Below are 19008 nucleotides of genomic sequence, written 5' to 3'. Positions count from 1 at the left end.
TATATATATANATAATATATATAATAATATATATATATAATATATATATATATATATATATATATATATATATATATATATATATACATACATATTGCGTACAATTTATAGTATTATTTATCTTTATTAACTTTCTAATACCTGTAAATAAATTATTCTCTTCTTTTGTTATTATATAATATTATATAATTCGATCTCGTATCAATAAATTACCGTGTAATTCTCGCTTCCATGCAATTTAAAATCGATTTTTTCTCATTCGATCCATGTGCTGTAGTGTGGTGACCACAGTTGCATACGATTCGCATCTCAAATACATATCTTGAGTATTACGGAGATGATTACATTATCGTTATGAGAAAATACGAGAGAATCGAATTGAGATGGCGAAAAAAGACAGGTCGCTGGGGAAAAGAGTGAACGAGACAGAAGAGACAGAGAATGCGCGCGGGTGCGTGAATGACATTGCTGGTATGAGCAAGAGGCTTGGCGCGCGAGTAATTTGAGTAATTACCGCACAATTACATTATCTAATTAACCCGGGAGGTCGGAGCAGCCGCCAGTTACCGCGATGTGGCGGCCGTGATTGTCTCACTCGTGGCGCAATCACAATTATTATTGTTTAACACGCGCGGCATGGAAGCATTGAATTTACAGAAATCTGAATTCGCAGAATTTTGCACAGAGTTGGTAATAAAAACCTGCAGTTCTATTTTAGTCTTATTTTTTTTTAAAGGTAATTTAACTATTAGAAAATCTTTTATATTGCGAATATAACATGATCATTTCAAAAGAATTAAAAATACCAAAGGCGTTTTTGGTATAATCACATCTATGTGAGTATTATTAATCACTATAAATAATTGTGGGCACAATTTGCTATGTGATTAATCGATTCATAGAAATGTATTCGAGAGGAAACCACGGCATTATTGTCCTTTTTCTTCCTTTTTCATTATTCTCGTTATATACTAAGCAATCGTTTCTCATGATCGCCAATCGGCCTGCAGGCTTTATACACGTTTTTTTTTCCGGGAGTTAGGTCCAAGTTGAGTTCCCCGGTTTTACTTCTATCTTCTCTCCAGATTAATGGCGAGTTACTGGGTATTATTCTGCTGTCATTAAGTTATTATTAATGACAAGATGTAATTGTTTTGCCATGGCACATCCGAGACAGTTTGAATGATGAAATATTTTTTAATCACCTTAGGCGATACGTTTCTTTCCAATTTAAATTTTGCGTAAAATATTTCTTTCATAACACGATGAATAAAATATTAAATGATTCTCTGAAATTAATGGTAATTGCTTAAACTTAATTGATAAGTTAGGTCATACTAATTTTATCAATACACGTATTTTTTAAAGTATTTTTAAAAATTATTGATTGTAAAAACATTTTGTGTCGTTAAATTAGTCTTTTATAATTTTTATATTCCGAGATTGTTAATTTCTATAGAACATTTTCGTCGAAAGAAAATAAAAGCAAATCATGCACACACATAGTCAATTTATTTACTGCGTGTAACTTTTAAGAGGAGTTAATGTCGAGTTTTATATATATATATATATATAATCTAAACACACAATAAATGTGTGACACGTTACAGTCTATGTGCATAACAGTTGCGTTGAATAAACAAGTCTTGGAATTTGCTATTTATCTTGACATAAATCACATATTGTAATTATCTCTACATAATTTGTATTTGCGTAAGTCGATGTACTCTCTGATAAATTTAAGATCTAACAAAAGACTTGTTAATTATATTTACAAAGTAATAGCGATATCAGCATATGATTGATATCATGAAACAAAAATTAGTCACATCTTTGTCTTTAATTAATGTCGATTATTATCAACATTTTAGTAAATATTTCTTATAAAATTATACGTTATAAAAGTTTTCACATTGTAATATAGATAGATAAAGAATAAATAAAAGGTACATTAACAATATTAAATATAAAGAAAGTATTCGATAGACATTCGATACAATTAGCTAAGCAAATTTTTTTAATAATCACATACATTTTTAAGGGAAAAAAAGAATAAAATGGAATATTGCAAAGAATACAAAATTAAACTTAAAAAATAATCAAGATGACATAAAGTGATAAAATGTTCAATAAAATACACATTCCTACGATTGAAATATCCTGAACAGAGTTTATGCACACACGATTGTTATCTGTAATGTGACGTAAAAAAGAGAGGATAACAAAATTCGTCGACGAAATTCGAGCCTCGGTATAATAAGCGACGCCTGAAGCTTCTTGCCTTCCTTATACGTCATCTAGAAAGACGCCTCCTTATGCGCGGTATCGATAATGTTTAATAACGAATCGCGCCGGCCGGACAAGTAATTCGCACTGACGAGGGGTGACAAGCGGCTTTTGCCGCTCGCATTATTCTCGAGCAGGATCCGCGACCGTGCGCGCATACCTGCCGTGACCGCTACCTTTGTGAGGAGCGAGGCGAAAGAGAGAAGCCGGTAGCCGGCTGCGTAATGCGTGCGTAATGCGCGCTTAATACGCGTACGGCGTGGAGAGCCAATTACTGATTGGCCACACTACCGCCAATCGGATGAGGGATGGACCCCGGTAAACCTGTACTCTTCGATCTCCTTCGCACTTCGCGAGACGAAGCCCTTCGTCCTGCTCGGCCATGCAGCCCGTCTTCGAGGAGGAACGAGGAGGGACGAGTCCCGAGACAGTCTAACAATCTTTTTCGTCGCTTCGAATGGAATCCGAATAGACAGAATAGCGTAGACTCGAATCGTTGACAATAATAAAATGCTTAAATGCACACAGTTCATAGATCAAGTAGAAATATTTTCACTTCATTGTTTCATAAAAAAAGAGATTTTTTTTTAAACATTTATTATGTATATATTTTAAGAATATTTTTGGAAACTTTGACTTTGGAAACTTCTTACTTTGATATCGTGATTATTTTAATATTGTTTTAAGAATTAAAGTATGAAGCAATTAAAAATTCGAAATAATAAGATGTAATAAATCATAAACAGCATATTTATATTAAAGCAATATCTGTAGTTATTTATATATTCTTAATATATTCTTTTATAAATTTTATCTCTTTATTAATATATTATCTCAAAAGGAATAACAAAATATTATCTGTAAATAAAAGAAAAAAACTTTTACGAATTTTTTAACAAAAAGAAATTTTTTATTATTGACTTTTATAATGTATAATATAGATATTTGTATAAATTTTTATCCGTGGTTCACCATGTTATTAATTTATTAATTTCATAATGAAGCAATGACCGACTGAAAACAATGAAAAGAAGGCTTATATCGACTTTATGTCATTTAACGGTGACGGAGATCCAATGCCGCTTCCGTGGGACGAGGTAACATCGTCCACTAATTAACTCCGGAAGGCACTAATCTTATTTGTTGAGAAACGAATAACGGGTCGGCGGCGTTTCTAATCGGGAGCATGACTCGTCGTCGGTCGATTAATGACAGGAGGAGTGTGGGTCCTGGACGCAACGGAGAGTCCGGGACTAGAGGAGGACTAGAGTCGTGATGGAAAGAAGAAGAGGGAGAGGAGAACAGAAGAAGAGACCGCTCCGTGGAACTGGTTCCGTTCCATGGATCACTGGAAACAATCATCCTTATTAAACTCACCACCGGCCCACCCCGCGGATATAAAGGCATCCTTTGGAATGATTTACCGAGAAGCGCGTCGCGCGGCCCTTTGAACAGGTGGATCCCTCGAAACGCGACGCGAACGGACGATAAATTTTATGGATCCACTGGGCGGATAGATTGAGAACGCGCACGACGGGGGTGGCCGCGCGTGATATTCCGCCGAGTCAGGTTTTCGAAGCGAATGCGGGACGAAATGGCGCCCGGCTAGTCGGAGCAATTAAGAAATGGAAAATCATCAAAGAGTTTTGTTATATAATTAGCTAAGGTATCCCTTGACATTCAGAAAATAAGTTTAAATAATTATACTGCAATAATTTGACTTTTCTTTAACATACAAATTTCTAACCATAATTATAGAACACATATTTAAAAAAATCGAAGCTAGCAAGGCGAAGCGCTGATTAAATTTTGTTCAATCACATCGACATTGGTATGAAAATTGACTGAGTACCACGTTGGAAGTAATTTCACATTTAAACACTCCATACGTGTTAACATTTATGAGGTTATTAATTAGCTATGTCATTTACTAGAGAGAAAATAAGTAGCTGAATATTTGAAAAGACGACAAGATTTCATCACTTTAATCGCGCTTCGTTTCTCTCTCTTTTTCTCTCCTGGAGTTTACAACCGGGATAAAAAATTAAAACCAACACAGACAGATCTGGACTGGTCGGGACCGCTCACGGTCGAACGATTAGTCCGTCGCCGTTGTCGGTAGCAGTATGGGCCTGAACCGCAACACTACAATCTAAATTAGATCTTAAGAGCTCGTAAAGGCAAGTGGCCACGCTCTCTTGCGAGCCTACGTGGCAAGCCGGCTTTAAGTGCTATATAAACAGGACGAATCTGGTAATCCGCGCGTTCCCTCGCAAATGCCATTCGGGCCTTATATTCGCGGCTCTCGCAAAAAGTCCGTACTTATCTGTTATCGCATTTGGAAACGGCATTCCGCAAAATGTTGTCCTGTCATCAACAGCTTGTTCGGGGCTATCTCCGTCTATCTTTGTCAGTCGCGGACAAAATTGGCCTCAAGAAAGCCCTTTTGGTAACGAAAAAATAGAGAAATGGAAAAATTGAAAGCAAGTAAAAATATGAATAGAAACAAACATATATTATAATTAATAAAAAATAATTAGGAGAGAAGAGATTAATAACACAAAGAAGAATTTTTATTAATGAAATAGTAAAAAGAAATGATATGAAATAGTAAAAAGAAATAGATAAGTAAAAATATGAAAATATAAAAAAGCATTCTATTCTATGGGTGAGAGAATGTCTACAAAAGTTAAAATCATGAAGGATCCAAAAGAGAGCTCGCTCGATTACTCTCGGACCGATTTGCTGATCGAAAAATAAACGATGAATATAAGAGAAATGTTTATCGATATCCAATTCGATGTACATGGTTCGCCGCCGTGCGGGAACACGTGTCTTTTATTGGCGAATGAATTTTCATTCATGACGTCCAGGAAGTTAAGGCCGTACTAGCATCTTCTTTAGGATCTCATCGATATACATATATTTCGATAGGTCCCAATCGCATGTCTGCCCTTATATGTAAAGGCACGCTTAATGAATATGCGTCATGTTCCACGACTTTACTTTCTTCTCTTTCCCTCTTTCTTTCTCTCTGCCGCTCGTTCTCGTCAGGCTAGTCAATAAAACTAAGCGACCATAAAATCCAATTAGCGCGAAATTAATATTACCACACGGCGAAATAGCGGAAGAAACGGGGGATCAATTTATCCTAACAGCAGAAAACGTCGAGCAATTTTCCGTAGGCAGGAAGCCCGTATAAGTGGACAAGGAATAAATTAATACGGGCGACGAATGTTATTAGAAACCAATCAAGTTAATTACGGTTGTTTTCTTAAGAATAAAAGGAATTTTTATGGCTATAAATAAATAGGTGTCGGCTTTATAAGGAAGTACATATTTATTACGAAAATAATACATTGGGTGATTGAAAATCCGACAGGTGTCAGTACTCGCAATGCTATTAAATTACGAAACTTTATTGCTTTTAAGTGCGTACTATTTTAACGAGCAACAAAATAATAATTCTCGCCTCTTTCAAATTCACAGTCAAAAAGTTGTCTGTGCTTTTCTTATTTATTAATTTTTTCGTACAATTGAAATTGATTTCCTAAAAATTGACACACTAATTTTTAAATCATAACTACAAAGATTAAGTATCTTTTAAAGTATTTTTCACAATACTGTTCATCACAGATTAGAAATTTCAATTAATTTTCTTCTAAAAATCTATTCTAAAAATATTTTTTTCATTACACGGAAAACTCGTTCGGAATCGCCTTGTTCTCCTCTTCTGAGAGGTTCAGTTCTAATTTTGCTAGATAAACGAAGGGGATTTGTATTTTAGCTCGTTAAGGCTATCTTCGGCGCAGTTTCACGCGTGCATGAATGTGCAGCTTGTCTCGCCATACTCGCGAATACATCTCCAGCCCTGACCGTACACCACGGACACTCTACCTGCTTCACCTCTCTCTGCATACTCCCTACCATCTTCGTTAATTACGAGAACCCATACCGTGGCCGCAGGACCGGACCTATTACGAGCGATTACACCGCTATTAGTTACCTACCGGGTGTTCCACGGCGCGGAGGAAGACAGTAAAAAAAGAACAAGAAGAAAGAAAAAGCTACCCAGATAGATTGCGCCGCAGCCCAATGGCGGCACGATATACTGTACGTATGTAACTGGACCCGGGTGTGCAGGGGACTTAATAATGCAAAACCGTCGTTCCGCGTCTACAGATGGGAATTTGCATGAGGATCGTCAGTCTGGCTGCAGGAAGGCCCGATGATCGATGTATCGTTCCACGAATTTACACTCGCGGATTTAGCAAACTTGCATGGATGGATAGGTGATTTATTTTAGATTCTACCATGGATTCAGATTAAAGAAGGAAACAGACATCATTATTCAAAACTACGTTTTAAAAGCGCTTCGAAGGGTTTTGTTTTCAAAACTTTCGAGTTAACTTTAATTTCGTTCTTCTTTTTCTAAAATACGTACTATAAAGTATATATTTTTATGTCAAAATTATTTTGAATGTGTAAAATAACAACAGCAAACTAGAAGAAATACATTTAAATGAACGTTCCATATTATTAAGTAAATAGTAATTATCTTATATTCTTAATATTAATTTGATATTTCCCAAATTCTTTAGTCTCAAAATTTGTTAGAGACACAAAAATCTGATAAAAAATTATGATAATTATAGTAAAAGATATATATTAATCTTATCGATTGTTGCACCCGACAAGTAATTGCTTTTTTTGCTCCAAACTGCTACCAATTGAAGGTTAGATTAGTCATTCCTGGAGTCTAAGCTAGAGCCTGAACACTAAGATTATTTTTTTTTAAGACTTTCGATTATTTTCCAGATTTAAGACTTTAGTGTATTTAAGGTTCTGCGTTAACATGCATTAAGTATACCTTTTTAAAACACGATATGCTTATATACCTACTCGTTGTCTCCAGCCGTCACCCGGTCATCACTATTTCGAGACTGTCTCAGGTAATATATACACTTAGGATAACCAGATTTCTTTTATAACCATGCTCAAGGACTACCTGTGCACCCATCGTAAATATCTTGCGGCGGAGACCATTTTTTGAAAAAGAATTTTGGTAAGTAACAACGTTATCGGCAATAGCCAGGAGAGTGCACAGGAGCCAGACAACAAAATATTTGGGTGGCAGCCGAATCGGTCTCTATATTGTATCTAAATTCCGTTACTCTTCCGAACGTGGACCCTAAAGCCTGATAAATGCGACTAGACACCTTGCCTATCGTCTGGATCCATGGGAGGTACACGAGCTTCCTATCCCGTCACCGAGATATACCATAAGCTCTTAGTCGTCTAGGGTTGTCTTCGAAAGACAGATCGCAACTCTAAATAGCTTTGTAATAATTGATCTTCGTTCAAATGCATTAGTCTCACGTTTTCTAATTTCGCGCATTTCTTGTGTAGTAACATTCAAAGAATCCTAATAAAAACAAAATAAAAATAATTATAAAAATATAAAAATAAAACATTTTTCGTTACATTATTTAGGATTTACATGGAGTATCCATGAAAAAATAAAATAAAAACTAATTCGAGATCGAAAAGCTCAGCTTTTCTTTACTTTTAAATAGAGTTTTAGTTTTAAATGATTACTAATCTAATGCTAAATTAGTTACCATCTATTAATATTCCACAGCGAGCACATATATTTTTGATGCTAAATGTATATAATAAAAAAGTTTTAAAATATTTTTTTATTCTGACATAGAGAATTATTTTATGTTATTCTATGTCACTATTTATTTGGTGTGTTTTAATTGTGGCTGTATATTGTACAAGGAAAAAACGATTTTATTGAAATATTGAAGAATATTTTCAGATCTATTTAACTTTTATCTAAAAAGTTAAATATAGATCTGAAAATATTTTATTTGGATTATCTAAATAATTATAGAACGTTCAAACGGGTTGCTAGAATGTCAAAACTTTTTAACATTATTTTTAATATTTAAGTGTTTTACATGATATTATTTTGATGACCCAATAAAATTATTTTCAAATCTGTATCATCTAGTTAAATTTTTAAATACTTTAGCAAAATTGTATATCTATATATAAGATTGATATTTGCAGTATTATTCTTACAATATATGTGTTTAATTTAGGAGAAATTTTGATTTTCTAAAATCACGACGCCTATATTCTTTGCATACCAACTTTTTTAATTCCAAATAAAATTCCATCTAAATGAACTCACCCCAGCCATTTGAGTTAAGATAAAGCTCGAGATTATTAGACCATTGCTTGATGGTCAGTCGACTCACCTCGTAAACACATCCGGATAATGCGTCCTAGAGAAAGCCTTTTCAAGCTCTTCCAACTGAAAGCTAGTAAAAGTCGTTCTGTAGCGACGTTGCTTTCTCTTGGGCGTAAAGTCATCGGCCTCCGCTTCGCTTTCGGGGCTGGTTGGTGCCGCTCTTGAGTGGGTGCCCTCTTCTTCGGGTCTTACCTCCTCGGTAGAGATACCCATTTGAGTGGACTGAGGTGTTGTCGTCGTCGTCGTTGACGCCGGCACCGATTGCTGGTGAGACTGCGGGTGAGACTGCTGGCTCACCTGAGTCACCTGACTCGAGTTGCTCGTGCTGCTCGCAGGACTCGTCTGCGGGACGGCCTGCTCGCTGCCTCCTCGCGACGAATGATCTGCATAGACAAATAATTATGTTACTCTTGAACAATAACATAGGTATAATTTTGTCATTTATACACTAAGAAACTCATTTAGTTGAATCAATTAATTTTTTGTTTGAATATGGGCAAACAAATCTTTGATTGATGCAATAAAATAATTTAATTGAAGCTATTAAGTTGTTATGACAATCAGATGTCAATATTTATTAGAAACAAGTGAAATGTTACAATAATCAAATGCTTTGCTTCAATTAAATTATTTTATTACATCAATTAATTTCTTTGTTTGGATATGGGCAAATTCTTGGTTGATTCAACTAAATGAGTTTTTCAGTGTACTAACACAAATATAATTACGGACATCACAATTCGGGTATTGTATAAACTGCTCGGATCACGGAGTCCAGCATAATTTTGGTAAATTTAAATTTACTTCATGAATAAAATTTAAGGTTATTATTTATGAGATTTATGGTAATAAATAGTAATATAACAAATGGTAATATAACTTAGATTATAATTTTTTATAAATTATATTAGGATTTTAACCTTTTTTTAGTCTAAATTTTATACCCACCGTGATAATCATTGCGATTCGTCTGTTTTATAAAAAAAATTGCAGTAAACTATTTATATGTGCAAAATAGCTAATTTTGAATGCTTTCAGATGATATTGCAGAAATAAAAATAAAAACAATATCATTAAGTAATGATAAGATTGGAAATAACATCATTGATTATTAAAGTTCTATCTGTAAAATTATAATTCGCACATATGAAGAATTTTACAGATTTTGTTGAAATTACAGATATTAGTCATATATTTCATACATTTACACATGTTTTAAATCTTTGACTTTGTACATATATTATTATAAATGTTATAATACTCCAATATCATAACAATTGTTTAAAGTATAATCTAAAATCTGATTTTTCATTAACTTGTGATGTAAACATCATCTGACTTGATAATATAAAAATTTAAATATATAAAAATTTTTTCTAGCTTCTATGATTAATCACTTTACCATTACAAAATCACTAGTTTAGTAATTTTGTAATGGTAACTTTGAGTTATTCATTATAAAAGAGTATCAGTTTAATGATTAATCATAGATAGAAAAATACAATTTTTACATTATCATCAGATTAAATTTAACTACAAGTTAATGAGATTATGAAAAATCAGGCCTTATAAGAATCTGTAAGATAAAAATTTATAGAGACCCAAGATATATATCTATATCATTGATGAATCGATTGATACTTAGGATGAATAGGAAAAAACTATGCTCTCGTTAAGGCCGTCTGCTCGCGACTGAAATGCGAACGTGTTATAGTGTGAAACGATTCATCAGTTGTGACGTGAAGCGGCGACCACAACTTATTATCAGCAATGATCAGATTCCACGAATGGTCAGGGAAATCGTTGCGGTCTAGTTTCCGCTAGGAATGGATTTAAACGACGGCTTACTCGATGCACCGACCATAAATTATAAACTATCTCGGGATTTGGAATTTCCGCGCTTCAAATTTCCGCCTTCATGGACAGATTTACCGTTGTAATAATTAGGCTAACCTTTAACATGGCTGTTAGTCCGTAAAAAGTTTTACGTCTCTAAATAAAAATTAGAATGATTTTTCGTTCTGGCATGCCAAGTATTTTTTTTATAATCAATATAAGAAAGATGTATCAATATAATATAATCGGTTAATTGTTGTCACATCAAGAAAAAATATATTTTTCACAAGTATTACTCGTATTTTTTTTTATAATTATAAAAGTATCTTATTAAAATTATTTTAATTCGTTATTTCAATTCGTAAATAGTATTGAAATTAAATTTAATCTAATAAAAATTTTTTTGTTTAATGAAAATTTTTTAATGGAGTTAAAAAATTATATCGTATACATTACATTAAAAAATTAATACAAATAAAAATACTTCTTGCGTAATAAGATTTTTTCAACAATGAGAATAGAATATTTTAATGCAAAGATTAAAATCTAACTGTATAAAAAATAGATTGCATTACATTTGAATAATTTAAATACATCCGAAATAAATCTGCGTGTAAACCATATTTGTTATCTCGAGAACGTCTTTGTGAATGCTAAAAAAATCATGCTGATATAAGTTATGTGCAAGTATCCTTTTAAAAAAAAATGAAAGAAATACATATTATGCAGATTATCAATTGAACAAAATATGATATAAATACGATACTGTCGCTTCTCTCGAGCTCTTGTTCATATTCAAACAATCCTTTTAATCGCGTGCTTCCTCTCTGTATCTTGCAAATCTGCCGCAGTTAATCGACGCATGTTGCAACGATTAAAAAAATCATTAGAAAAAGAATAATTCAACACACGCGCAGAGTGAGGCTTTTGCGGTAAATGAAAAAATTGTTATTCATTCGATATCAATGTCATCCGTCATTACATGATTGCATATATAGTATAAACAATTTAAATGAAGTCATTGCATTGAAAAAGGATGCGTAAAAGTTTTTTCTCAAATAGAAATGATATCACTATTATTAATAAAAAAAATTTATAGCTAGACCTAATGATTTTAAATAATCTTACATGTATACATCGAAGTTGTCAGTGTTTAAATCAGGTTTTTCCTCCTTTTTTTATAAAGCTGAGTTAATTAATTTTCTATAGTAATGATACATGATGTTTACTTAATATAATATTAAAATTAATGAATATCAATTTTAAATACATAAGGCAATATGACGAGATAGAAAATATAAGGATGTACGTATGATTTATTATCACATATGTATATCAAAAAGAGGCGAGTTAAAATAAATAAATTTTAGATGTAAACGTTGACATACGCGCGCGTGCGGCAGAGGTATCACTCCTTTCACCGCGGCTTCACCTCGTAGGAATTAATGATTTCTACGAGCCCGCACCTTGGCATGATCGCAATCTCGCCATCGTGTAACGGCGTTCGATATTGCTTGTAAACTTGTAACGGAATCGTTGGCAATAAATATCCGTCAACCAGTGGTTTTGAAGCCGGATTACAAAGTAAGTATTAATTAATACATGAATGAAAAGACTAATAATTGCTAGGATAAAATATTAAAGACAGTCACATTGAACAATTAATATTAACTTAAATTAAATTATTGATAATTTTTTAAGAGAATAATTTTGCAATATATTTTCTTGATTAAACAGAGAATTATTACGAAACGCGTAAATACAAATATATTAACAGTTCAAATATACTTCTCTAAATCATAAAATTAAATAATATTAAAATATCTTTTTATATATGATATTTAAATTGTATTTATTTATTCTCGAATTATTGCTTTCTTTTCTATTTGTCTAGATACTATAGTTACATCATTTTAAATCTTGCAAGAAATTTAATTTGCAATGACTGTGAGTATCCCCGTCACGTTTCGCGCATATCGGTGAAACATAGCTCTTACGTACTTCGATATATGCTCATATGTGAAGTCTTTAGAGAAAACGGCAGCCGATTGAGTAAATTTCTAGAAGCGGGCAGTTCGATAGAAAGCGAGGGTCGAAAAGACGGGCGCGGGATGGAGGAGGAAAGGATCGAAGTGGTTTACGCGGTTCTTAAGCGGCAGTTTTTAATCGAGTCAATTTATCGGAAATGAGCTTATAATGCAGGTAGCCTCGACGTAATGCCGATAATATACAACGGGCCTAAACCTCACCGGATTTTCCTTTTTGTTCGTATACTCATGATGTGTGCAACTACGAGTTCATCGACGCGCAAAGAGAGAAGGTAGAGAAAGAGAGAAAGAAGGAAAGAAAAAGAGACATGAAGTTAGAAAAAAAAGAGAGAGAGCGAAAGAGAGAGAGAGAGAGAGAGAAAGAGAAAGAGAAAGAGAGAGAGAAAGAAAGGAACGTGTAGGTAGCCTTTTACATTATAATAGCATTAATAGAGCCTGAGGCCGCACTTAGCGTTCACTCGCCGGCCAATTCGCCTCGTCGTTATTAACTGAAAATTACCGAAACCGAAATCTAATTCACGTAAATACTATAATTTTATCGCATGCCGAGGAATCGGGAGTCGCTCTCTAAGCGCTCGCTCTCTCGTATTCTTTCCTTATATGATAAGGCACATTAAATTCTTTAGCTTGATCGAACGGGTAAATACATCCGCAAGATCACGCATCTATGTATCGATCATGCTGATTTTTTTATTTTTAGCACCATTTACTCTGCACCGATTGATGAGAGCTAACTTCATTTTGCAAAAATAATGAAATTAACGTAAGGAACACACAGATATATATATATATATAATAGTTAATTGCAACTTTTAATGTAATTTTTTTTCTACAGGATAGATCAATTATAATTTACAAAAAATATTCTATAACATAATTGCATTACAGAAATCAATGGCATTAATTCTATTACACACTCACACATGAAAAGAACAATTTTTGCTGAAGTATCTACACTCTATGTTCTGCAAAATATAAGTAGATACTAAGTTTAAGCCATTTTATCATGGCTATAATTTTTATCATGTATTAATAATAATATTATTATATAATATTAATAATATTAATAATAATATTATTATAATATGATATAGATTTAAAATCCCTATTTATATCAACAGCGTGTAATGTGAATTTAAAATGCGTGGTGTTAAATCTTCATTTTGATGTTAATATTAACATTGTGAAAATTATAGAGAGAGAGAGAATTTAAAAATCATTTTATTAAACAATCAAAATAATTATATAGGATGTACAGCTAAAAATTACTAGAAAACTAAAACTTTTTGCAGTATCGGTCATAATTGAGCGTTTTTCATAATTATTTTGAGTTTAACAAAATAATTTTCAAATCTATCTAGCTAAATTTTAGATATTTCAACAAAATTTTTTTCTGTGTATATATACTCTTTATAGAAATTTTTTTATTCCATATACATGCAAGATAATTGCAAGGGAATAATGTTATCACTTTAATGTCAATTACATAGCAGAGTAATTTTGATTGACAATATAATAGCTTTAAATGACAATATGCAAATGAAAATGTCGAGAACACGCAAATCTTTAATTAGCACAAATTTATAAATGTCATACAGCAAATTGTTTTCAGCAAAATTATACAAATCATCGACTGTATACCACGACCACTTTGTATGCTTATCTTGAAGTTATTCTCGGCGCGGATTAATGAACGATAGCTGGTTTATGTGTCGCAAGTGTACGTCGTAATAAACATCGACGAGAACGTGTTTTAACGCGATTCCATCGCGAAACGAGTGGTAACTTGCATCGCATCGACGTTACTTAATTTACCGCGAGTTCGATCTCGCGAACGCCCATTTATTTCTCTCCATCGACTGTTCCGCGCGCCTTGACAATATCATGAATGTTCAATTAGATACGTCACGCTCGATTAGAAATGATAGAGCGAATTGCAAGGTTCTAACTAGTGATTAATCTCGCATGGAACGCAGAGAGATATTATGTTGCTAATAGAACCAATAAAATCGTGTACCTATATTAGTTTTCATTATGTTTTTTTTAATTTTAAATAAATATAAGACAATCCTTTATTATTTTTCGTATGTTGAAAATACGCTTTGTCGGAAAATGAAGTTTCAAAGTAATGCAAGTAACAAAAACTTATTTTATATTTAACATCAATCTTTGGCTCAACCAAAAAATTTTAATCCGTAAGTTACGAAAAAGTCTAAGTAAATTTGCTTTGCTCCTTAGCTGTGCGTCAACGATGTGGTGTGAACGTGCAGAATCTTGGAGAGTGCAAATGCATTCACTGTCGTTTCCCTCGCTAAAGCAGTTTGAAAAACTGCATCGTTTCTGCTACATTTGTGCGCCGTTAGCGTCTGCTTGCACATGTACATACGTCCGTACATTGCATGTCCGCGATTTACGACCGTGCAAATTAGCGCGTCGCAATCAACCAATTAGCTAAGTCATTGTGGCCGCGTACGCGAACGCGACGTACGCGTACGCATGGCGGGCGACAAACGGTGACTGTTAATTACCCGCTAATCCGTACTGCAAGTGCCAATTAAAGTTTCTTCCATGATTTTTCCATCCATGAGATTTCCTGCATCTCATCGCGCGAATTATATAAAATTACCGCTTCTGTTTATTCATCCTATTATGTCTAATCATCGTGTTTGTTTTGTAACTGCAATTGCTTATTATTAGTTTGAAACTCGTATTTCTTTTAATTAATTCGAAGCGAGTAAAATGTTACGGAGTGGACTTAGATTCATAACGCAAAAAGAAAATGCAAAGAGAAAAAGAGTTTCTATTTTTAATCCGTGGTAATCTAGTTCAAATCAAATCTATTTAGTTCACCGATATGTAAAACAGGTTCTCATGAGATCAAAGTATATTACTATTTATAGGTTCTACTATACATATTATATTCGAATCTACTAATCAACGATATTCTGTATCAAATACCAAAACTCGAAAACACGTAAAGTTTATACAAGACTTGATTTTACAATATTAATTTCATGATAATATAGAAAATACACTGTATTTTAGTAAAATATTTGAGAAGTTTTGTTTTTAGATTTTTTAATATTTTTGTATTGAATACAAATTAAAAAAATTATATTCACATATAATTATGTAAATATAAAATTTAAATAATTTCAATTATACATATTTAAATAATTTAATATTTAAGACTAATTACAATAATATTAAATTATGATTAAAATTAGTTGAGGTCTCTGGTGTAACATAAGGGATTCTGAGAAAAAATTTTTACGCATTTACTGTGGCGACACTAATTCTTAATATAACATATGTGTGAAAAATGCAATTACATAATATTATCACGATATAAGAGCGCTAGAATTCATGTGAACGACACTTGATAATATAATCTTCTCGCGAGCGTCTTTTATATCGGTTCAGATACTTCGGTCAGTGACATTCGGGAGAGATGTTTCCACATCGAATCATACTTGCAAATTTGCGCTAATAGACGCATCAATGCATCCTGTGACACGAACCGGCGTCGCTTGGCCGTGTTCGATCCCTCGAGCGCGATAATAAGCAGCAATTACGAATTATCGGCGAGTCTTCTGGTCTGTTCGCTCCTGCCGCGATAACAGCGTAGATAACGCCGGATATATGTACCTTCCGGATACGGGCAATGCGCATCCGATGCGCCACGAATTCACTCGTAACCCCTGCTCTCGTAATGCCTCGAAGAGCGCGGTAAGATTGTGAGATATGAAACGGCAACAGCTGACTATGTCCCGGACGTGTGAGAGCAACCTCTGACCCTTTACGTTATTCATTCTGCCACCTTGACTTTTTTACCGCTCTTGGAACAATTAACCTTAATTCCTCTGCTATCAAAGAGGAAAAATCGGATTTTGCGTCCATCTGTTATCAATGTTAAATTATGATAAATATAAAAACACAAAAATAAAAATATTTTAAAGGTGGGGCAGTATAATGTTTAATTGGTTCAGTAAAATTTCTTTACTGCAGTTTATATAACAATTTTTTTTTACGAATTATTAGAAATTACAAGTTACAATTATTTTACAAATTACTAGTACTTATAAAACAAATGGCTAATAATTATAAAGCAAATTAATTTCAAGAAAATGCATTTGTATGATTATACAAAAATATTATATCTATGATTATTATTTCAATTATAAGAAATTTATTATTTCAAATGAGTATATTGCACGAGTTAATTAAGTTTGCATAAACTCTATTTTTTGTACAGAACACATTTGTGCAGCAGCTATTTCTTATGCTCGCTAATTTAAAACTCGTGTTTCATCTCATTACGCAATACCTTTGTAATTAATCCGTGATGAAGTATACGAACGTTGTAAAGTGATTTCTTGGTAGGCCGATTACGATAGTCTACTGATTTGTGTAATTCCACGTGATTCAATCAATAGATCAATTTCGATATCTCGTGGTCCATTATAAAAGAAAAAGATTGACTCAGACCCAGGTGATTTACGTAAGTGCGTAATACCAATATAGTCGATAATAATCATTCGCAAAACAGATAAGTAAATTTTCCGCTTGGGCACATAGTTATATTTTTTTGCAATAGATCGTTGAAAGTATAATATATGCTAATTCAGCAATAAAAAAATGTGACACATACTTTTGCAGTATATACATATTCTTAGCAGTAAACGCGGTATACTTTTAATAAATCGAAGTGATTCAAATCAGTTAAAGCTCGACGGGTTAAAGGCCACTATAAATTTTCGTACTGGTGTCATAATAACAAAATATGATTATCAATCAAATTATTTTATGATCTTATTATTTTTCTATTGCACTTGGTTTTCGTATCGCGTAATTTTTCGCGTGTTTACGATTGACGTCTTATGATTTAGCACGAATCTGTTTCGCTTGGCAACGATCCGTAAAAACGATTCCCACCGTTCCACTATACACGCGCGATTGACTCTCTCGATCGTGGTTCGCAAACCGCGCGAAGTATCGCGCCACGATCGCGATTGCGTATTTATGACGGCGAAACGTCCCGCGACCCCGTCGGGCGCTCACGTATCCGCCGATTATTACGTTGTAAAGATTATCGTGTAAACTGGGACGCGTGCTTGTTAGTACGCGTGTACACATATAGCCATACACGCACGCAACTACCAGTGAACGCCGATGAAACATTATCTCCCGGCGGAGTCGGAGAAAGGCGAGGATTAAACGTCATAGGCGTCGACAAGGTTTTTCTTCAAGACCCATTAATTTTCCATCAGTTATGTTTAAATAAAAATAATAATTATAAAGAGACCGCATGAAGGATCCAACTTGGTCAGTTGTCAAACTCAATATTAATATTAAATCAATATTATTTATGTTCGAGGTATCGTTAGTATTATTTATAAAGTAATTAATATTAATTGCACTTTTTACAAAAAATCAAATGCTCTTTTAAACTTTCCAAGTGGCACTTAATAAATACTTTGTATTTAATTCACTATTATTGAAGAAATTTCGTGTGTCCGGTCTTAATCCTCTTTATACTATTATACTATTATTATAATATAATGTTGAATATCGAGAGGATTACAAATGAATCTTCTTTCATTGCATGTAAGAGTTTAAAAAAAAAAAGAAAAAGGCAGAACCTCCTTACAACGCCCATGAATATCGCGATCGTGCTCGAAATGCAATGCCGAATCACGTTCCCTCTTCTCGCGCGCGATTCTCGTTTACAATCTGCAAATTGGTCTATTATCAACCCGGAGAAAGCATCCACCGACGATTTACGCACACGTGAGTAATTAATGATCGCAGAGATAGCGGCAAGTGTAATTTGCGCGGCATCCGGAGTATCGGCCGATCATCGATCATTCGCGCTGATCACGAATCGAGAGACGCGGGGCACGCCACGATATGCCGATTCGCAAATAAAAATTAATTCCGACATTGCGTGGTAGCAGCTTAAGTCATGGCGCATATATATCGTTTCGTTCTACGTCCGCGCCTCGATAGCAATCGTTAATGATTTCTGCACACATGATCGCCAGGGAATGCCAAGTTGCCCGCCGCCGGCGGTATTTGCACATACTTCGCTGTGCCTTGATACTTTGATGTACGCGCACACGCGGTGTCTGTCAATATAGTAGCCGCAATGGTGTACATTATCGATTATCGCGAGAGAGAAAGAGAAGAAGAGATCTTCCCAAAGATAGATATATGCGGCTCAAACTTCTTTAATTGCCACCATCGGGATCTTTCGATCATTAACGATCGTAAAATGGGAATTCCGCGCACCGATTAATTAAACGCTGATAAATATATATGTAATAGGATGTAGGTGCATATTTCTATTAATAATGTGCCGTTTTCTATGGATGGATAAAGATATATGCTTGGTCGGCTTGAATATCGACGGAATGTTACGTCATGCTCGTAATGATTTTACTGGTTATAATAACGTTATTGATCACTTTCGATTACAGTAATTTCTACACCTGTATCAAATAATAATAGATTTATAGCTAATTGTTGTGAAGCAAAAAGAGAAAATCAAATTATAAATTAATATAGTACGTTATT

At 33.7% G+C, this 19008-nt stretch overlaps 1 protein-coding gene across 1 annotated transcript in view; it reads right to left on the bottom strand.

Moving 5' to 3' along the window:
• The window catches only part of LOC105618882 (homeobox protein aristaless-like), a 136528-nt gene that overhangs the window by 18693 nt on the left and 98827 nt on the right, over positions 1-19008 (bottom strand). The window contains exon 2 of the mRNA XM_012200412.1: positions 8556-8931. Coding sequence (XP_012055802.1) covers positions 8556-8931 — 376 coding nt within the window. The remainder of the gene's footprint in view (positions 1-8555; positions 8932-19008) is intronic.

Source organism: Atta cephalotes (assembly GCF_000143395.1).
Source record: "Atta cephalotes unplaced genomic scaffold scaffold00018, whole genome shotgun sequence".
Classification (NCBI taxonomy): domain Eukaryota; kingdom Metazoa; phylum Arthropoda; class Insecta; order Hymenoptera; family Formicidae; genus Atta; species Atta cephalotes.
This window is presented reverse-complemented; position numbering and strand designations above follow the sequence as displayed.